General features: G+C 33.9%; 5 protein-coding genes across 8 annotated transcripts; 2 read left to right on the top strand and 3 right to left on the bottom strand.

The window, feature by feature from the left end:
- The first annotated feature begins 1224 nt into the window (after positions 1-1224).
- On the top strand, positions 1225-4021 carry LOC105640347 (putative apyrase 7). Its single transcript, XM_012224630.4, has 3 exons — positions 1225-1559; positions 1634-2896; positions 3351-4021. The coding sequence occupies exons 2-3, from the start codon at positions 1750-1752 to the stop codon at positions 3884-3886; spliced, it is 1683 nt and encodes a 560-aa protein (XP_012080020.1). The 5' UTR covers positions 1225-1559; positions 1634-1749; the 3' UTR covers positions 3887-4021.
- Positions 4022-4385: 364 nt separating this feature from the next.
- On the bottom strand, positions 4386-5818 carry LOC105640344 (uncharacterized). Its single transcript, XM_012224626.4, has 2 exons — positions 5455-5818; positions 4386-5065 (listed from the first exon to the last, which is right to left on the bottom strand). The coding sequence occupies exons 1-2, from the start codon at positions 5652-5654 to the stop codon at positions 4627-4629; spliced, it is 639 nt and encodes a 212-aa protein (XP_012080016.1). The 5' UTR covers positions 5655-5818; the 3' UTR covers positions 4386-4626.
- A 726-nt stretch (positions 5819-6544) lies between these two features.
- LOC105640346 (Sec14p-like phosphatidylinositol transfer family protein) lies at positions 6545-10026 on the bottom strand. 4 transcript variants are annotated; one of them, XM_089715327.1, is made up of 6 exons: positions 9745-10026; positions 9226-9381; positions 8871-9017; positions 8278-8451; positions 7620-7742; positions 6545-6579 (listed from the first exon to the last, which is right to left on the bottom strand). In XM_089715327.1, exons 1-6 carry the CDS (start codon positions 9877-9879, stop codon positions 6556-6558), a joined length of 759 nt encoding a protein of 252 aa, XP_089571453.1. In that variant the 5' UTR covers positions 9880-10026; the 3' UTR covers positions 6545-6555. The 4 variants fall into 4 exon arrangements, with proteins under 4 accessions (XP_089571453.1, XP_037493191.1, XP_012080017.1 ...); XM_037637263.2 differs by lacking the exon at positions 6545-6579 and adding an exon at positions 6604-7005 and having other exon boundaries at positions 9745-10025; XM_012224627.4 differs by lacking the exon at positions 6545-6579 and adding an exon at positions 6604-7005 and having other exon boundaries at positions 8278-8430; positions 9745-10021.
- A 353-nt stretch (positions 10027-10379) lies between these two features.
- LOC105640343 (plant UBX domain-containing protein 10) lies at positions 10380-12495 on the bottom strand. The gene is made up of 4 exons (XM_012224625.4): positions 11516-12495; positions 11044-11250; positions 10813-10950; positions 10380-10706 (listed from the first exon to the last, which is right to left on the bottom strand). The coding sequence occupies exons 1-4, from the start codon at positions 12050-12052 to the stop codon at positions 10479-10481; spliced, it is 1110 nt and encodes a 369-aa protein (XP_012080015.1). The 5' UTR covers positions 12053-12495; the 3' UTR covers positions 10380-10478.
- Positions 12496-16466: 3971 nt separating this feature from the next.
- On the top strand, positions 16467-20087 carry LOC105640342 (NEP-interacting protein, putative (DUF239)). Its single transcript, XM_012224624.4, has 7 exons — positions 16467-17237; positions 17350-17436; positions 17571-17783; positions 18294-18458; positions 18568-18621; positions 18712-18858; positions 19492-20087. Exons 1-7 carry the CDS (start codon positions 16830-16832, stop codon positions 19867-19869), a joined length of 1452 nt encoding a protein of 483 aa, XP_012080014.1. The 5' UTR covers positions 16467-16829; the 3' UTR covers positions 19870-20087.
- Positions 20088-20279: the final 192 nt, after the last annotated feature.

Genomic DNA, 20279 nt, shown 5'->3' with positions numbered 1-20279 from the left:
TCCCTTATATGCAAGGTGGTAACAACATACTTGCCTATAAATGGTCCACTTATATTTAGAAGTTTATACATAAATTTAATATTTTTCATCATCATTTCAGTGGTGTTATACATGATAATTCTGTTTGCTCTGTATTGATTCATAAAATTTTGTTTCACTTCTAGAAGCACCGATAAATCATTCTTTGACCCACAAAAGGGGTACTCGTGCCCTATTATAATGCCCTCTTTCTTTCAGTTTCTTTGACAATGTCCCGAGCTTTAGGATGAAGGGATCATTTGCTCAAGTTTTCTTCACCAATTTGCCCGTTGATATACCACTACTAAAAAAAAAAAAAAAAAAAAAAAAAAAAAGAGTTTGGCTCTCTCTTGAAGAGAAAGAAGAGCATATCCTCTACCTTCCCCCACATAAGAAGAGAGAGTTAAACCCTACTTTATTTTTTCAGTGGCTTAAGCTTCTCCATACACTAGATGATTCTAACATCTGAAGAGCAGTTCATCGTTGCAAAAAAAAAAAAAAAAAGAAAAAAAGATACGTATATAATTAGTACTTAATAACACTGTTTTTAAGTATCATCATATTTCGTGATAAAAATTAAGTGTCAATGATAATAAAATCCTTTGATTAGCTACGATCTACATTAATGCTTAAGATTATAGTTAAAGGTTTAATCATGGTGCATATATATTAATTCATTGATAGGTTCCTACAATCTTGTATCTTTTCTAGTCTAGGTCGTATATTTTCCATTCAGTTTTTACAACTTTCACCTGTAACGAACGATTATTTATTAAAAAAATATATTGTCTTAAAGAAATATTGTTTTTAAAGTATTTTCATTTTTTTTTTCAATAATAGACGACGAGTGTATTTATGTTCTTAAAAAAAATTACATTTTGAATGGTTTTAATCAATTTTGATAAAATAAATAAGTTAAATAAGTAAAAAATTAAACATTGACTTTATAAAGGAGAATGGTAATTTTATCGCAAGTAGTTGGATCGCTTAGTTTTATGAAATTCTTTTGAAAATTTCATATATTTTTTCTATGGAATTTGGTGTAATTATATTTAATTTCATAAAATTGAATTCATCTATAATTTTTTCATTCTAAACACAAAGATACGGATTTTTGTGGAATTCATTTGTTTCAAACACGGGAAAGGTTGCCAATTGCTAAATGAAACAGATTGGTGTAATAAATTGGTGGGTTCATCATATCTTTATTTACTAGTTACAAAACATCTCAATATTCCTCCCCCCACCATCTACTAGTATTTCTGAAAAAATTTCTGTTTGAATCAAGTTCAAATACCAACTTTACAAAAAAAAAAAAAAAAAAAAAGAATTAACGAGTTTAATATCTTGTGTGAAAATTGATTCATATTATTTTTGGCAAAAGCAAAAAAAATTAATTTTTTTTTATCAATTTAAGCCCTGGATGTTTTGACGTTTCTACTGATTCGTGACCGAGAAACAACGACAGAGAGAGTATGAGAAATCAATTATGGGTTTGAAGAAACAGAGGAGCAAAAACAAGCTAAACCGAAGACCCAAAGGTACGTTAATTTAAATTTAAATTGACAGTTGCTTTTTGAAGCGTTTAGATTTCATTTCCAACATGATTTCGCAGCCGCAGCAATTCAATTTTATTATCAAGATTGGACTTGTAAGCAATGGAGAGGCATTAGAAAGAAATAAAAAAAAATGTAGTTAGGATCTGGAATTCGTTAATGTTGAAATTTCAGCATGGAATCCAAATCACCTTCAAAAGTTAAGCTGCCAATTATGGGTTTCGCTAGGTATAAACGGGTTTTGAGAATATGTGCAGCTATTGTAGTGATTTTGCTGTTATTGGTTGCTGGTTATTTTGCATTTGAGTATAGGAGACCTCGTGATTTAGCAAAAAGAGATTATTTCACTGTTGTTGTGGATTGTGGAAGCACTGGAACGCGAGTGAATGTCTATAAGTGGAAAATTAGAAGTTCATCATGTAACTGGGATTTGCCTATTTTGGAGCATACTTACCCTGATAATTCAACTGAGAGTTTGTTTTCTGGAAGTTCTTGTAAATATCATTGTATGCAGACAGAGCCAGGTTTAGATAAGTTTGCTGGTAATTCTACAGGAGTGAGAGTATCATTGGAACCATTGATCTTGTGGGCGGAACAGTGGGTGCCTCGTGACAGACATGGAGACACTCCCATTTTTGTCCTAGCTACTGCTGGACTCAGGAAGTTGCCAGTTGAGGATGTTAGGCTGGTTTTGGATGATGTGGAGAGTATTCTGAAGGAACGCTCGTTTGTTTATAGGAGAAGTTGGATAAGAGTTTTGAGTGGGAAAGAAGAGGCTTATTATGGTTGGGTGGCTTTGAACTATAAGATGGGGAAGTTAGGGAATTCATCGCAAGGATCCACATTAGGTCTACTAGATCTGGGAGGTTCATCGTTGCAGGTTGTTATGGAAGTTCATGGTGAGGAAAGAGATAATATCCATTTGATAAGAACAAAGATTGGTTCAGTCGAACGTCAGATTTTAGCACACTCGTTGCAATCATTTGGCTTGAATGAGGCATTTGATGGGACAGTTGCCAAGCTCAGTCAGTTGCAGCTGATTATAGGAAGCAATGATGAAATATCTAAAGTCAGGCATCCTTGTCTAGGTTCTGATTTCATGCAAAATTACACTTGCAATGCTTGTAATGGGCATAATATTAGTCACCGGAAGAATATGAGTGGTCAAATGCACAAGAGTGAATATACTTCTTTGGTTGGAGACCCAGATTGGGAGCAATGCATAAGAATTGCCAGGGCTGCGGCTATTAACTCGAGCAGTTCAGATACGTCACATCCAACAGTTAGCAATAATTGCAAAGCAAGCCTCTCCTTTAACAGCGGTATGTCTGAAAGTTTTATAGTAGTATTCAAACTTCTGGTCAAGAATGTATCCTTGATGCTTCATGTCTATGAATCTGCATGATTCTTTGGAACTGAATTTTTCTATGACAGTATTCGAATGAGGTCTTCTCTTCTCTTTTTATGAGGTGTACACATGCTTAATATGGGCCAACCTTGTCCAGCATTTGGGAAATGGTTAAAAATGAAGTATGAAAACCTGAGGATTTCTGTGAAATTTTGTCAGCATTCAGCTTTTACATTCAATTTTATGTTTTACACTCAATTAGCATCTGCTCATTTAACTTATGCCTTCCAGTTTGAATATCTAATATATTTATTCATTATGCACTTTCTCTTTGATATCTGTTGGTTTTTTTTTTTTTTCACAGTGAAGAAAAATGTTGGACTTTCGTCTTAAAATTCTTACTAGCAACTCTAATTCATGTTCTGCAGGCAGTGGCTTTCTTAATTTGACAGCTGGTGCCTACCCAACCAGACGCTTTCATGCTCTCTCTGGTTTTTTCGCTGTTACCAACATATTAGATCTGGGTCCAAGAGCAAATTTGACCAAGATTTGGGAGAAAGGTGAGCAGCTGTGTTCAAAATCAAGTGGTGAGTTGAGCAAGATTTCTGAAAAACAAAATTACTTTAGACAGTACTGTTTCCGGCTGCCTTATATGGCATCCCTCATTGAAGATGCTTTGTGTCTTGGCAATAAGGAAATAATTTTTGGTCCTGGAGATCTTTCTTGGACATTAGGAGCTGCACTGGTTGAAGGGGAATACCTCTGGCTGAGCACTTCTAAAACAAGCATTTCATCCCTAACAAGCATGGAGGTCATATATTCTCCCATTTTTGTTTCCCTTTTACTTCTCTTTCTTTTATTTATTGCTTACCATAGTCAAATCAAGCTGCCTATGATAGGAAAAAAGGGTCCTGCCATTACATCTTTACCATCTTACCTTTATCCCAAACACCGACCAAACTAATGTTTGGTCTTTAGATGTACGAAGTAAAGAAATTGTGAGGGTATGTATTATCAAAGCTTTCTTGTACAATGAACAATAATATTCATTCTTTTAGATTATAAATATCAATGAAAATGGATCATGAATGTTTAGATATTTTGAGAATTATAATTAGTTTCATTTTCTTGATTTGTGTTTGATAATGCTAATCTCTGCCTTAATACAGCACAAGGATCATGAGTGAAAATTAAATCCTCCTCTTTTGCATCTTCTTGTCAAATAACAGCATAACCTTGTTGAAAGCATTTATGTGTTATTGAGTACTCTAGAGAAATTGATGCAATACTTGCTACTATTTCTTAATGAAATGGAAGTACCCAAAAGCAAATTAGCCACATGTAAATACTTCATTTTCAGCTTTGAGTAGCTATTGTTGGAACTAGGGACCACAGTAGAAATACTTCTACTATTTCTACATCAACTTTTAGAGCTACAACATTCACTCATTCTGTATATAATATTGTATCAGACCAAGTCCAACTCCAGGACCAAAAGTAGATTAAACATAATCAAGCTGAACTGAAATACATAAGATAACATAATTTCAGGTTTTAAATAGACATGCTCTTCAATATACATATACCCACACAGACACACACACACATGGGAAACTTAATTTTCTGAAAACTATCCTTTAACTGGCTTCATCAGGCACATGGATACAGCAGTCGAACTGTAATATCCGGTGACTGAACAATATTTCAGTAAGTTGCTGTCTCATTGTAATTACAGGCATCGATATCCACCCATACTTCATTGAGACGACCAATGAAAATGAATGGAGCATCATATTGAGCAATGGAGTAGGCAAAATCACTTTCTGCAATAGTTACATTGGCCAAAAGAGACCTGTTCAAGCTGACAGCAAGTTTCTCAGCTTCTTTGATAATGTTATCATCATTTGCAAAACCTGAAAACGTCCTGACAGCAACGCAATGACTTGCCCACACATAAGGTTTCAGGTGCAGTTCAGGGAGAGGGACTGGTGGGTCGGCTTGGAAGTTCACGGGCAAGTATAATAGAACAGAGTAGGCTGATGACTGAAAGGGTCCAGCTCCCGAGACTATGCTAGTCACAACAGGAGCTGTCATCGGAATCCTAGTCCAGTTTAGGTTGGCACCTTGAATGTATTGGAACAATCTGAGAGGAGGAAACAAAAATAATATAAATATAAGACGTCTAAATTGGAAAAAGAAAAAGAGAAAAAACATAATGAATCGTTTATGTAAAAGTGGATAAAGAAAAGCCACGGATGAAGTATATCAAACAAAAATATAACAATTACAGCAGATGATAAGGATCAAACAAAATAATTTTCTGATTAAATATTGAATTGAAAAGTTACAAACTTGACCAGTAAGAACTCATCATCCAAACTGAGAGAGTTCAAGAAAAAACACACATTTTTTATTTTATGTTAACAAAAGAACCAAACTAATCAAAATTCTAAGAAACCAAAAGAATTTTTGCTTCAATCGAATATCAAATTAAGAATTTAAGACAACATGTTAGGGTTTACAGAAGTGGACCTGTGAAAGCCATTAAAAGTAGCTTTTTCAAAGGAGATTTGGGTTGCCGGAGCAGACATCCAAGTGGATTCGCCATATAATCGGACTTCAAAATCTGACTCTTCGTGTACTACTTCATACCGGGGGCTCTCGATTGCGTTTCCTATCACAACCAAATACATCAAAGTCAACACCGCAATCAAGCGCTTGAGCTTCTCCATCCTTCACTCTCTTTCTATATGCGTTCCTCTTTCGCCAGAAACCAACAGTTTTCTGTTCTGTTGTTTGTCTACACTCTACAGTACACAATGAGAAGAAGAGCATTGGCTTCCGGAATATACTTAATTTTGGTCATAGGATTGTTGTTAGTCTTCGGACACGGAGTAATTCTCCTGTTCTCTTTTATTAATATAATAATAATATGTCACGTCTTATCTTCCGGTTTTTTTACGTCATTCGATCCAAGTACTCCATACGGGTTTTCGGGCATTTGAATCTAAATGATACTGAGATAATATTTACTACAATAAATTATGGTGTGTTTATTACAGACAAAATTACATTTTGATTTTCAAATGCTGATGATAAATCTTAAAATGTGAGAAATGGTACCTTTCAAAAAAAAAAAAAAAAAAAAAAAAGTGAGAAATGGTATCTCAAAATCATTTGGCTTTCATTGAAAATGAAAACAACAATTGCTGTGTGATTCTACAATGAGACCCACGATAATGACATCGCTGTTGTTGTTTTGTGAATAGATGCATACGCATACGATGATGCAATCTCCAATCCTGTAGGATCTTTTGTAATGAAATAGCAAAATTAATTATTTCTCTTCAAAAAAAACAAAAAAGCATATTAATTATATTATAATTTAGTCCCTTTTATATTGAAATATTATTTTATTTTCCACAAATTTTATTTTTACTTATGTTTTGACCCTCTCAATATTTGAGGTCGACTTTCACCCCATGCTTGAAATGGACTGATGCTTTGAATAACAACATAATTAAGCGATAACTAAATTCAATCCTCACCTTCCATTGGCTCCATGGATAATAATTTGGACCACACTCAGTTTGTCTCTTGCCATTCCAAGTCCCTCTGAAACTTTCTGGTATGTCAAAGACTATTCCTTTCTCCCTGCTTTATTATGAAAAGAAGCACACATTTCAGGATCCAGTATAACTTGTTCAATTCTTAATAACCCTTTCATATTGACAGTTGATACAAAAACTATATTCCAACATATTTTCTCTACATCATTTAAAGATTGATGAATAAGTGTACAATCACAAGATTCTTCTATCAGGAGCAGGAAAATGAAAATATTTTCACCACTCAATGGACATATACAGTTAAAAAAAGACAATCCTGGTTTTGCCAGAGGAGAAATTCTGGCTAGAAGCTGTTGTGTAAGCTTTGAGCAGTCTCTTTTTGTATTTACTGCCGACTAAAACTGTGATAGATGAATCATTATTCATCATTCATTTGTCAATTCCTAAAGTTTGCTGGAATTGTTTCTTCTGTGAAATATCCCTTCCGGACGGCATCTACTGAGCAAAACCTCACCTTCAGAAACAAATGGATAGTTGAAAAATAAGGAAATGAACGAAGGCTACAAAAGTAGACTAACATAGCATCAAACAGCTGCAGAATGATTTATTTCAAACTAAACTTTTAAGTATCAACCAAATATGCAGATCTTGCTATGATGAATCATTCTCTCATCTTCCAGGATGAAGCAAAGGCTCCACCCGCTTTAACTTAACTGGTTAAGGTAGAGATCATAGGCTGACAATGTCTAGCTCTCCTCATGTGCTGAAAACAGAAAACCGTATGGCATATGCCCAAAAACTATAATTGAGGAGGAGGTGGTAGATGTTATTCTAGGATTCAGGAAGTTCTCGTATTATCTGTGAGAATTTGAATCTGGAAATCTTTAACCAATACCCACAGGGTTGGTTAATCATGAGAGTGAAACAACTTATCACTGGTGCAAATCCATTTGCATGTTTTCTAAGCAATAATCATTGGAAACATATGACTGAGCATATGAAAGATGAGCTGGAACATATTAAAAAAAATATCAGAAGCTACATGTAGAAGTGCACATGAGATAAAAAACATCCCTTGAGTGTAATTTACTGAGACATGCCAATATGGCAAATGACAATATATCATACCAGAGAAGCATACGATTTTAACAAGGGCTTGGCTAACTGCCAAAATGGCTTGAATACAAAGGGAGCATCCACAAAGAGGACTTCACCTAACCGACTTGGATAATAATAGTAGAATACGTCGAACTGTCAAAAAATTGAATTAAATCAACCCCAATTCTACTTTATATAATTGTCAGGTAATTATGCTGTATTACAGTATTTCACAAGGTAATAACACAAGACAAATTAAGTAAATATGACTTTTAGGTAACACAAAAAGAGAGAATGCGAGAGGTTTTGATGAATTGTTTTTTTTTGATAGAAGGTTTTGATAAATTTTTATTCTAGCTACATTTGGCTTTTGCAGGCAGCATCAACAGATTCAGCACCTTTCGAGCAGTAATAATGTTCATGTAGAGTAAGGTAAAACCTAACACTGACTATCAGTCTGATGCAATTCAAATGCCTAAGTGCAAAAATTTCGTGCTTCCATTTGGATGATAAGATAAGAGATTTTGATCTATGGGTTTGATGAAGTGAAAATTTTCTGAACCATCACTTCCATGTAAACTTGTCGCCACTATAGCACAAGAAAAATTGTAATGCCCACAACAGCAAAAAGAAACAGACTTGCATATCATTGTTTATCCAAAATCAGCACCTAATTTTTGAAAATTACCACAAATGTCAAGAACTTGAGATCAGCATTTTCAATACCAAAGCCCCTGAGATCAAATACTCCAAGTATTTCTTCTTTTCCATCTGGGAGCTTTGCTAGTGCCTTCTCAACTAGAAAGACACACAGCTTCTCATTCTCAACAGGATCATCCACCTGGTATTGCTCAGTTAATATCTTATATTATCAGAACCCATGCCAAAAGCAAACAAATTATAAGAAGATGGACTGCAAGTAACCAGAGTATACTAATGATGAGAGGAAAACAAGCTGCTAACTTCTTTCAAGAAAATGCAAAAAAACTTAAGATAATTAACTTCATTTGTGAATCCAGCTAGTTTGCAATGAGGCATACTAGAGTTGAACAGATTGATGATTCGCAAGAGGAGGTGACATACAAACTTAACTCTCCTTTCATAAAGTTAACCTTTTGATTAAATGGATTCATATTGATTTAATATACACACAAAATCACCTTTTCTGATGATTAACTTCATTTTGCATTTATTTGAAAATTGATGAAAGTAATATCAGTTTTTTAGAAAGCCAAGAGACTTGTAAAATGAGAAAAAAGGGCACCCAACTACAGAACTTACATCAGGAAGGTGCTTGGACGGCACCACTACAAGCACAGGCCTACCATAAATATCGAGAAAGTCATGCACATAGGCTTTTCCAGTGTCTGCTACATTTTTCACCGACTCTTCAGTCAATTTAGACACTCCAAATTCTTGACGCCATTTCTAGTCATAGTAGAAGGAAAACTGACCCAAATCTGATAAATTCGCTAAAGAATGATTTAATCAAAACTCAGCAAGATTCTTCATTTAATTCATAAAATTGATGCCTTCAGTTTCACTTGGATAATTGAAAGTGCAGCAAATTGATACTAGCAAACCTATATTAAGATACCAACATCGTGAAAAGCAAGAATAAGTTGGAGGAGGATACGATTGCTCTGGTCAATTTTGCAATAGCTGCTTCAACTGAAAATTTCCGGTCCTTTAAGAACCAGAGGATCATGTCTTCATCATCTCTTCCATTTTTGCCAGCTGGGAGACTACTGTATTCTTTTTCAAGCTTACTCTTCACTTCTGAAACTAATTGCTATGGATAGAGAGAAAAGGGGTGCGGCGGGGAGAAGAATCTCACATAGTGTAAGTTCATGAAAAATCAACAAGAAAAACAAAAAATGATTTCAATTTCAAAGCAGCTTCTTTATTTCCTTTCATCTATTTTTGCTTTCCAAAGCATCAATAATATGTATATATATAGAACGCTACATTTATAATCAATTTATATAAGACCAGTTAGTTTCTTGATGAAAATAAAAATTACGAACCCTAGTTCTCTGCTGCAAAATTCAAAATTTTCTGTACTTATGCTTAGCGTTTCTCAGCAACCAAACGGAGCTGGAAAGGTGAAAAACAAGAAAAACGTTTATCGTGAAAAGGAACTAGAAGTAGTTACCTTATGAGACTGACTTTGGTCTAAACTACAATTCCGAACTGATAATTGGCGGTTTCGAATTCGAGAGGTAGTTTTAGTTAAATTGATGGGAGCAATTAATGGTCCGCCTATCCCGTGGCAAGTCCTAAGCGCCATTTTCGCAAGGAATACCGCTTTTTCTAGATGTTAAGATTGGAATTTGAGAATGCGAAAGCCGATGATTCTTTCGTGCTTGCTTGTTTCCCGGGAAATCGTTGGTAGAAGAAAACAGCTTTACTCTTTCGTGGAGCCGTGGAGGAGGTAGCAACGTCGCCGTTTTAATATTGGGCCAGAGATATTTGTTGTATGGGTTAAGTTGGGCCTCAATTAACCCAATCCACATTTGCAATAGTAATAGCTCATTGGCAATGAAGAGACCTGCACTTAGCTACCCACTAAACTATTTCACTTTCCAATGATTATATATGCCTTCATTTTTCTAGTGGGTTCAAGAAGGATTTCATTCTTTGCTGTGTTATTTTTCCACCAGCGAAATCATTTCTTGGGAAAACTATGTACATGATGGAACTGTTCTCTTCAAGCTGATGATAATTAAGTTTTAGTGAAGCCAATAGATCATCACTTTCATCACAACATCAAACAGTAAATGCAAAATATTGTAAGTCAAGATCGTATAATTCATTTTGATATAATGGTATTATTAAAATATGAAAGACGTTTATCTTGTACATGTATATATAACAGCAATTATATGGTTACAGAAGCTCAAGGAAAAGAGTTGCTTTAGGGTGGAGTCCAGCTTCTTTAAGAGTCATTCCTATCTGATCAAAGCCATAAACTTTTCTAGGGAAGCTTGAAATCAATCTGTAGTTCAAAATCCCAGGTAGCCCTAGTGAATCAATGTAATTGTAGATTGATTGGACCTTATTTGAGCAGAGGAAGCTCTGCTCTCTTCTTTCTCCATTCGGAAACCGTATCAAAATCTGAAATTAATTAAGGATTTCAATTATATGTATATAATCTTGATAATTATTAATCAAAACAGAAACTTTTGCATGATTAATCATAGTAATGTTATTTTTATTATACCTGTGTTACTTGAGAAGGATCCTTAGACCTACTTGTAGATTCTTTAAATTGAGTTTCTTTCAGTTTCTGTGTTGCTGCTGTTGCATATTGCTTAGGGCTTTCACGATGATGAACCGGTTTCTTGGGATTTTCCTTCTCCTAGAAAGGAAAATATTTTTCATTTTTTAAAGAATTATTATAAAATCTTGAATTAGACCAAGAAATAAGCATGGAATGTGATATAGCACGGACCTTATCTATCTTTAAAGCTGCAAGATAAGCTGCATCTTGCTCTTCTCTTAAGCGACGATCTGCTTTTATCTTCTCCTCTTCTTTGGCTTTTGCTCTAATCTTCTCTTCATCTGGCTTTGCTCTTGCATGGCCAAAGGCTGATCCTTGCTCCTCCATTGTCCTCTGTAGAATCCCCACCAATTCTGCTGGGGAAACTGGCCCTTCCATCTAGACATATTCAACTCCAACAACTCAACAAATAACCCCATTTAACAGCAAGGTCTATGTGCTGCTATTAAGATTCATTTGCTGTAAATTATTGTACTTTAACATTAAATATCAAATGATGCTAAAATACATTGATGAGAATAATGAATTACAACAAAGAACAACCAAGCCTTAGTTCCAAACTAGTTGAGGTCGGCTGTGTAAATCATTTGTTTCAAATATTGGCTCTGATGAGAATAATAAATTAAAAGAAAAAAAAAATTACCTGTTGAAGCACTGCTAAGCTATTATCAGCAGCAGGAGCTACCACTGCACAAAAAGGAAAGCTTGCAGGCTGCAGGGTTGCAGTAATTTGCAAACCTTCTCCTCTATCAGCAATTGCTCCCCAGCAAACAAAATTTGCATCGAGAAACTGAACAACCAAATCAGAACAAAGAGTCTCCCTACAGAAAGAGGGAGTAAAAGGGTGTTGAGGTGAGTGAAGATACATGAACATGAACTTTTGTTCATTCTCTGCAATCTTTAAAGCCTCCGTAAAACGACAAGGATAAAAGAAAGGATGTATAGAGCCAAATTGTTGCTCAAAAGTGGATAGAAAAGCCCACTCTTCTGGTGCAAGTAGAGAAGGGTCTTGTCCTTGTAGTGAAGATTGAAATTGAAAATTTAATGGTAGATTATTATTTTGATCTCTTCTTCCGCTTCCTATTCGACCTATATTATGACCCATTACTCTTGAAAATCCGCCTACAATACTTCTAGGCAGACTCACCATCCGCCGCACAAATCCATTGCAAGAAGCCATTGTTGAAGAAGTGAATAAGCTTAAACAAGCAATAAAAGAGAAGCAACCAAGTGGAGACAAAGACACTAACGTTTTGAAGCATCATATTCTTTCTTTCATTTATCTTTAACTAAAGTAGCATAAAGAATCGACAGAATTGGCAAGATGCCTCTTTTAGTTCTACAAAATTCAAAGAGGATACTTTGCTTGAGCTAGAATCCGCAGTTTGGTTCATGCTATTTTTCACCTCATCTGAGAAAAGTTTAGAGACTATGCTTGATATAGAGTATCTAATTCTTGTTCTTCCCATCTTGCTTACTTTCTTTCCATATTTTTCAAAATTCAGAAATTCTGTTTCCATCCATATATCTAGACTTACTGCTTTTGGATACCATCAGAAATAAAATTTAATTTTCTGCATATTTTATGTGCTTTGAATGAATTACTAAATTAGATAAAATAAAATGGTAACAATTACCTATTGCAAAAGTACTTTTACAGTTCAAATTTATAGATAAAACATGCTTGAATTCAACTGCAAGTCCGTAGAAAAATCAACTTATAAAAAATGATTATATAATTCCGGAAATGAAATTAGTATAATATCCAAAAAAAAAAAAAAAAGTGAAAATACGGATAGAAAATAAAATGAAAAGAAAAGATCCACACTTATGAACTTTATATTACAAGACTAACACTTAAAGTATTGAAGTAATAGATGAATGGATGAACTTTTAAATTGAATGCACAATTTTCAGGTACTAGTGATTAATTTTGTTGTATGAGTCGAGTTGTTTTAGCAAGGGTAATTGTCGGTGGAGAGGTGGTTGTATGGGCTCGACCATGCAGCTTTTGCTTATGATCCTTATTGTCAAGAAGATAATCGTCTTTAACTCTTATCAAATGATGGGTTAATTGTCGGTGGTTAGCTGGTTATGTGGCCTCTAACTACTCTCTCTTGAGCATTTTACCTTGCTAGAATGTTAATTTATCCACTACATTTGTCCCCATTTTAAGAATTATAATTTATTTATATTTATAGTATCTATAAAAGCGGAAAACATTGAAATTAATAAAAATACTTTTAGTAAATTTAGGGACGGACAAAAATATTTTTAGAGATTTTAATTTTATTGATTGAAAAATATTATTTGTATGATTGAAATTTTGAAAAATATATTTCAAAAGTATTTTCCTTGGATTCAAACAAAATTACGATTGAAAATACAAATGAAAAGATTTCCCATCAACATATAAATGTCCTAAACTGCCTTTTTGTTAGTTAAAGTCGTTGAATAGGGAGCTAAATAAGCTTCCAAAAGGAATGCAACTTTGAATTTTCCTAATCTCCATCATTATTGCGTCCTTTAAATTTCAAAAATTGTCAAATATGTCGACAAGCAGAGATATATTTCTATAAGAGCTTTTTGACCTCCACAAACCACGTCATAATCATAATCATAATCATAATCATAAAAAAAATGTATAAATCAAATAAACAAAATATACACATTACAGTAGCTAGGGAGGCTAACAATCTCTTCTTAATACACACATTTGCTGTAATAATTTAATTATTTGCATGGTTGTAGCTTTTAGATCAGCTTTTTTTTTTTTTTTTTTTTCATTTTGCCCCATAAAGAGAGGAAAAAAATGAAAAAGATAGTGAAAAGCGAGACATTTATATAAATAGTTTATATTGCACAAGATAAAAGCACATGGTCTCCACATATCCAAAGCAGAAGATGATTTAAAGTAGCCACTAAAAAAATGTGGTGGTCGTCTTCAATTTTTTAAGCACAATGTGCCCTTTTGTGTGCAGTGAGAATGATCACATCTGCTTTGTTTCTCCAATTGCCTTCACCATGCTTCTGCGCTATGGACCATTCTTGCAATTCATCACTAGCTTTTGAAAATTAGTTAATAGATTTCAATTGGGTTCGAACTGGCAAAATTTATTATTACACAGACAACTCTAATTATACCTTTGATTTATAATTAATTCACTATGTGTTTGGCTTTGATTTTGCATATTCATAACTAAATATTTGAAAGAAAAAGCTACATTCATTATCCTGTTAATTACCTAATTATGTATGCATGCATGCATGCATGTTTAGAAACTTAAATAAAGACATCATCATCTTTGTTGTCTTCTTGTTCTACTGGTAGTAAAACCCAATTAACATATTAAATCTTAACCTAATTTCATCACAGTACTATAAAGAATGACATAAAATAACATCACCGATGCTTTAAATTTTTTTTGATTTGTAATAATTCCACTTTAACTTTGAATAATCTTTAATTTTAATTATCATACACTGTTCTTTCTCCTTTCAAAAAGCATGGCGGTGGCAGCCTTACTACAAGAACCATAAGCACACCAATTTTTTTTATTTTTTCAATATAGTATAATCATTAACCAATGTCATCAAATCTAACACAGGTTATAAAAAATTTTTGAAAACTCTTTTTATGTTATGTGTATATATACATATACATATATATATATATATGTATATTCTTTCAAGATTGTGGGGTTGGAATCTATTCTCTCTAAAATAACTTTACAAAGGAGCATGCTTCCACTCACATACCTTAATAATCTCATTGCCAGTTGCCAGTTGTTTTTGATGAGAGTGACTCTCAGTGGACCAATATTCTTCAGAAATATTTCTTTAAATGTTGCAGATGAAGTCGGTGAAAGAGAGAGAGAGAGAGAGAGAGAGAGAGAGAGAGAGAGAGAGAGAGAGACTGACTGTGAGAAGAGAAGGTGTTTGTGAAAAGAAGAGAGAAAAAAAAAAAAATATAAATAAAGAATAATAATACAAAGAAGTATTTGAAAGTGGGAAGCATCATACCCCATAACCCTAAAAAGAGAACCAAAGCTTAAGGGCCCATCCTTTAATGTACCTACATTCTGCTGTGTCAAGTTTATAAGCACACTTTAATGGTATAAAGTAACTAACCTCAACACCACTTACTTTACTCTTTCTGCTACATAATAACTAAAATATTTCTAATAAGGTTTTTTTTTTCATTTCTTTACATTATTTAATTAATTTCACCATTATCCCTCTAATTTCTTTTTATTAACTTATAGCCTCTAGGATTAATGCTCATCATCATGTACCTCTAATGAAGACAAAAACTGCGAATTACTAGCATTACAGGCAATATACACACACAGGGTCCAAATGGTCAGTTCGGTTCAAACGGAATTCAATCAAAGCTATAAAGTGCACATTGAACTTTTTGACAACAGATCCAACTGAAATTGTCATTTGAACTAAATCGACTTGAATCGAACCAGTCACGACGATCGATTTTACTCGGTTTTTACCATTTCAGTTTAGTTTTAAGCTCATTTTTGAACACTTGACCGAATTGAACCGAAATGGATCAATCTGCTCTCACATGTTGGAGGTCATTGATTTGGAGAATTTTGAATTAAACCCAGAAATGTTGTTCCCCTGTCAATGAAATCCCTAGTCTCTCTTTAAATTCCTAAAACATGCAAGTCATTTTCAGTAGCAGTACATGATTGGAGCCTTGGCTAGCTGTGGTATATATACGCTGGAAGCAATTGACCATGACATCACATACCGCAGAGGGTGTCTTTAATGGTGTAGAACAGACTGGGCTGGTGATTAAAGAAGATAGGTCCCAATGCATTAACTTTGCTTGATTATTTATATATTGGTGATAATTAATTTAATTTGGGTTTTGGGGGAAAGAAAATATATTTTTTTGGTACTGAAATAGGTAGAGGGACTAAAGTCTAATATATATGTGGTATCCTTATTATTTTAAGTACCTTTAAATAGTTTTTCCATTTTAATTGACATAATTGTGCCAAAGTTAATAAAGAAATAAGTGAGAACATAAGAAAAGTTTAAAACAAAGAGTCACATGGTTTGCTGATTTAGTGAAATTAGTTGGTGGACTACCAGAAAATCATTATTAAAGAACTATTGATTGTTATTAATAATGATTAATATTCATGTTAAGTCAAAAGAAATTGTATCCATAAGAAATGCATATTACAAAATTTATCATCATGAGTTCTTTAACACCATCATTATATTTGGACCTACCAAATTGCTATATGGGATGTACATATTTTCCCACTTCATTCATAGTGGTAACAGCGCAGCATCATATGGTGGCCTCCTCTTTATTTACTGTACTACAAAGAATAATAATTACAATTTTTTGAAAAAAGAATTGCAGAATAATGGGAGAAACAGTTAAAGGCAAACAGAGCAAGAAATCAAGAATTGGAAACTTTTGATTAACTTAGCCTAAAAGGAAAAACAAGAAATATATAAAAATAATAACTGGATACAAATATGATGATTTGGGATTCCCTTCTTTCTTGACATTCAAAACCAGAGAATAAATGATTGAACCACTCTTTCAAAAGGAAAAAAAGAAGAAAAGAAGAAGAAGAAAGAAAGAAACCTACTGGTACAAATTTAAGTGTTAAAGTTTGACATGCTCTCTCTCTCTCATCTATTTAGACATAAAAATATTCTGGTGAAAAAAAGAAAAGAAAAGAAGAGAATTCCTTTTTTGACCACAACTTGTAATGGTTAAAACTTCGAAAAGTACAACTCTACCCACCAAGGTCTATTTTAATATGCTCATGCTTCAAGTTTCATGTGTGTCAGACCACAAAACCAAGACAATAGAATCTCTCTTCGAAGAGAGGAGAGAGACAGAGAGAAAGAGAGTTTATTTATAATTTGGAAATGGTAAGCTAGTGAACAAATCAGCTCTGGTTTTTTCTTGTATGGGGCTTCTGTTTTGTATGGATATGAAGAGAGATTCATTTCCATGGACAAAACTTTGGAATGAACCATTTTGTATTCTTTACACAACAAGACAACACCAATGTATACAAACACAACGAGTTGTTTCAGTAAAACGAACATCACAGAAAAAACAGCTATATTCCACACAAATGGCTGCTGCTTCTATTTTTCGTAACAAACACTCAGTGATACTACCTCTTTTTGTTGTTTTCCTTCTATTTTTTACTTCTTCCATTACTCCTGTCTTGTGTCTAAAACTTAACTCAGATTCCGGTAACCGGTTACTGGCCAACCAAACTTTCAGGCCAGGAAACGAGATACTGAAACTAAAAAGAGTCAATGCTTATCTTAAGAAGATCAACAAGCCTGCAGTTAAGACAATTCAGGTACTTCTCTATTTGTTTACAATTTATTGTTTTTTATTACTGTTATTATTATTATTTTTGTGTGTTGTTAATTTTTATAGGCTTTAGTGATCTGGGTTCCCGTTGGTTGCAGAGCCCCGATGGAGATGTAATAGATTGTGTTTTATCTCATCTTCAACCAGCATTTGACCATCCAGAGCTTAAAGGACAAAAACCATTGGTAACTTTTTTCTGTTTGTTTCCATTCAAAATATATATGCAAGAATCCTTTTTTCTTTTTACTTCTAATTGGTGTTAGAAACATTTCTGATTTGGGCAGTCTTTCTTTGGTTGGTCATTTGGACTATATTACAGGATCCTCCAGAGAAGCCAAAAGGCAATGAGACTACAGTGAAAATGACAGAGAGCTATCAGCTATGGACAGATTCAGGTGAATCATGTCCAGAAGGAACTGTTCCAATAAGAAGAACCACACAAAAGGATGTTCTAAGAGCAAGTAAAATTAGAAGATTTGGCAGAAAATTAAGAAGACATGTAAGAAGAGACTCAACAGGCACCGGCCATGAGGTTAGCATTAGAAACTAATTTTTGCAAATTACTCCACAATGGAACCGATCATTTCAGAATTGAGAACTTGCTTTTTACATCACTATTCAAGCATAATCTTTCACGCGCTTTTCTTTTTTCTTTTTTTCCTTTTTTTTTCTCTTTGGTGGGTTTATTGAACTATAGTTTCATTCATTCGGTTATTCCAAGAACCCTAGTCTAAAATGACTAGTTTTCATCAGAAAGGCCAATTTCCATATTGCATTTTCATAGAAAATTTAACAATTCAGCGTCAGTTGGTAAACAAGAAACATAAGAAAAAGGAAAAGAAAGAGCAGGCCATGGGCAGACATAATTGTAAAAAATCAGTTTTAATGACAGTACTCTGCCATATGTCATAAGCATTTATTTACTGCAGGAAGAGGGAAAAATACAGAGAGCGATAGGGGAAGAGAGAGAGAGGGAGAGAGAAACACTTGCGCATATGCTAATAGCAATACCTAATTTTTGATATAACTTATTGTATCACAGCATGCAGTTGTGTTTGTTAACGGAGAACAATATTATGGAGCAAAGGCCAATATAAATGTGTGGGCTCCTCGTGTTACCGATCAATACGAGTTCAGCTTGTCACAAATTTGGGTCATTTCTGGTTCTTTTGGCAACGATCTAAATACCATTGAAGCTGGTTGGCAGGCAAGACTTCTTTTTTCTAGTACTAGTACTGTTGCTAAATTAAATTATGTTCAAATTTGAAGTAAAATATGTATAATACACGTGTTGATTTATTCATTTGTCTTAACAGGTTAGCCCTGAGTTGTATGGAGATAATTATCCTAGATTCTTCACTTACTGGACAGTGAGTCTTGTTTCCTGGCTCTGATTCTTGAATATCTACCGAAAGATTTTAAATACTTGACAAGTGGAACTAATTCTTATTGATTTGCAGACTGATGCTTACCAAGCTACTGGATGCTACAACTTACTGTGTTCTGGGTTTGTCCAAACCAATAACAAGATTGCCATTGGAGCTGCAATATCTCCAAGGTCTATTTACAGTGGTAGACAATTTGATATCGGTCTAATGGTTTGGAAGGTAAACCACTTTATTATTGTTATTATTTTACCATTAACTGGAAAATTGGAGAAGAATGCAGTGCATTATTTCAATCAATTCTGCATTAAGAAGCTTTTACTTGTTAAAACTCAAGACTTTTAGAGTAGCTTTTACAGTTACCTGGGCAAACTTCATAATTTCCTTCATTTAGATAGAAAAAAAAAAAGAAGAGCTTGGACAAAGAAAAAAACATCACCATCCAATCTGTTACTATCATTCATGGGTTGATTATGTCATAGTACAGTGCATATTGATTAATCAATTTGACAAAAACGCATATATTAACTTTTTCTTGGTTCTTTTCCCTAATCATCATTTTAAAATGTAAGATTCTCTTCGTTTTCCTTGTCAAAGGGTGCCTTGATGTCGTCAACTTCTGTGAGATGTATTCTTTATTAGTTTGACTTAACTGGCTCTGCTCTGGGGTATTAAAAGGGTAACCAAACAATTTAAATCTTTCTTCTACTTTATTTGCATTTTCTCTTATTTTCCTTATCATTCTTAATAATATCATACAGTCAAGCAAGCACTATATGAGACACAAAATCTGAAGCTATCAGATCAATAATTTTCCCCCAAATAGTACTAACATGCTAATACATATTCACGTAGGACCCAAAACATGGAAACTGGTGGTTGGAATTTGGGTCAGGACTACTGGTAGGATATTGGCCGGCATTTTTGTTCAGTCATTTAAGAAGCCATGCGAGTATGGTTCAGTTTGGAGGAGAAATTGTGAATTCCAGATCTTCAGGGTACCACACAGCTACCCAAATGGGCAGTGGTCATTTTGCAGAAGAAGGATTTGGAAAAGCATCCTATTTTAGAAATTTACAAGTTGTGGATTGGGATAATAATTTGCTGCCTTTAACAAATCTTCACCTCTTGGCTGATCATCCAAATTGTTATGATATAAGGCAAGGAAAAAACAATGTTTGGGGTACTTATTTTTATTATGGTGGCCCCGGAAGAAATGTAAGGTGTCCATGAAGATATATTTTGCATAGAATAGAGAGTAAGATATGGATTTTGTGCATTTTTGTTTTATTTACCATTATTATTATTATTTTTTTTGAGCTATTAGTTTTTCAACCTATGCCTTAGTATGGCTTGGGCTATTTGTAGATTTTTTTTTTTTTTTGAATATAATCTTCCCACTTCTGGATTATGTAAATTTGGGGAAATACAGGTTTGTTAAAAACAGTGAATTGTGTGTCTTTTGTCTTTCTTCTTTCTTATCTTTAGTGACCTTTCAAACTATTTAGAGGAAAGAGAAACCCTCTTTGTAAAGAGGAGCTGACCCACTAACTCTGCTTTAGTATATGCAATTTAGAAAACCCACATACAACAACAATTTTTTTATTGGAAGCACTCACCCTTACTATATGGCATTTGCATGT

This window comes from Jatropha curcas, chromosome 10, assembly GCF_041381405.1.
Source record: "Jatropha curcas cultivar XTBG-Jc1 chromosome 10, XTBG_Jcur_1.0, whole genome shotgun sequence".
Lineage (NCBI taxonomy): Eukaryota > Viridiplantae > Streptophyta > Magnoliopsida > Malpighiales > Euphorbiaceae > Jatropha > Jatropha curcas.
The sequence above is the reverse complement of the archived record's forward strand: the minus strand, read 5'-3'. Positions and strand labels throughout refer to the sequence as shown.

Excerpts from the sequence above, each read along its gene's own strand:
- LOC105640347 (XM_012224630.4), top strand. The coding sequence starts at position 1,750 with ATGGAATCCAAATCACCTTCAAAAGTTAAGCTGCCAATTATGGGTTTC. Across the intron at positions 2,897-3,350 it reads AAGCCTCTCCTTTAACAGCG|GCAGTGGCTTTCTTAATTTG; the intron begins GTATGTCTGAAA and ends CATGTTCTGCAG.
- LOC105640344 (XM_012224626.4), bottom strand. The coding sequence starts at position 5,654 with ATGGAGAAGCTCAAGCGCTTGATTGCGGTGTTGACTTTGATGTATTTG. Across the intron at positions 5,066-5,454 it reads ACTTTTAATGGCTTTCACAG|ATTGTTCCAATACATTCAAG; the intron begins GTCCACTTCTGT and ends TCCTCCTCTCAG.
- LOC105640346 (XM_037637263.2), bottom strand. The coding sequence starts at position 9,879 with ATGGCGCTTAGGACTTGCCACGGGATAGGCGGACCATTAATTGCTCCC. Across the intron at positions 9,382-9,744 it reads ACCAAAGTCAGTCTCATAAG|CAATTAGTTTCAGAAGTGAA; the intron begins GTAACTACTTCT and ends CTCTATCCATAG. Across the intron at positions 7,743-8,277 it reads TCAAGTTCTTGACATTTGTG|TTCGACGTATTCTACTATTA; the intron begins GTAATTTTCAAA and ends ATTTTTTGACAG.
- LOC105640343 (XM_012224625.4), bottom strand. The coding sequence starts at position 12,052 with ATGGCTTCTTGCAATGGATTTGTGCGGCGGATGGTGAGTCTGCCTAGA. Across the intron at positions 11,251-11,515 it reads GCTTAGCAGTGCTTCAACAG|ATGGAAGGGCCAGTTTCCCC; the intron begins GTAATTTTTTTT and ends GAATATGTCTAG. Across the intron at positions 10,951-11,043 it reads CAGCTTTAAAGATAGATAAG|GAGAAGGAAAATCCCAAGAA; the intron begins GTCCGTGCTATA and ends TTTCCTTTCTAG.
- LOC105640342 (XM_012224624.4), top strand. The coding sequence starts at position 16,830 with ATGGGGCTTCTGTTTTGTATGGATATGAAGAGAGATTCATTTCCATGG. Across the intron at positions 17,437-17,570 it reads TTAAAGGACAAAAACCATTG|GATCCTCCAGAGAAGCCAAA; the intron begins GTAACTTTTTTC and ends ACTATATTACAG. Across the intron at positions 17,784-18,293 it reads CAACAGGCACCGGCCATGAG|CATGCAGTTGTGTTTGTTAA; the intron begins GTTAGCATTAGA and ends ATTGTATCACAG.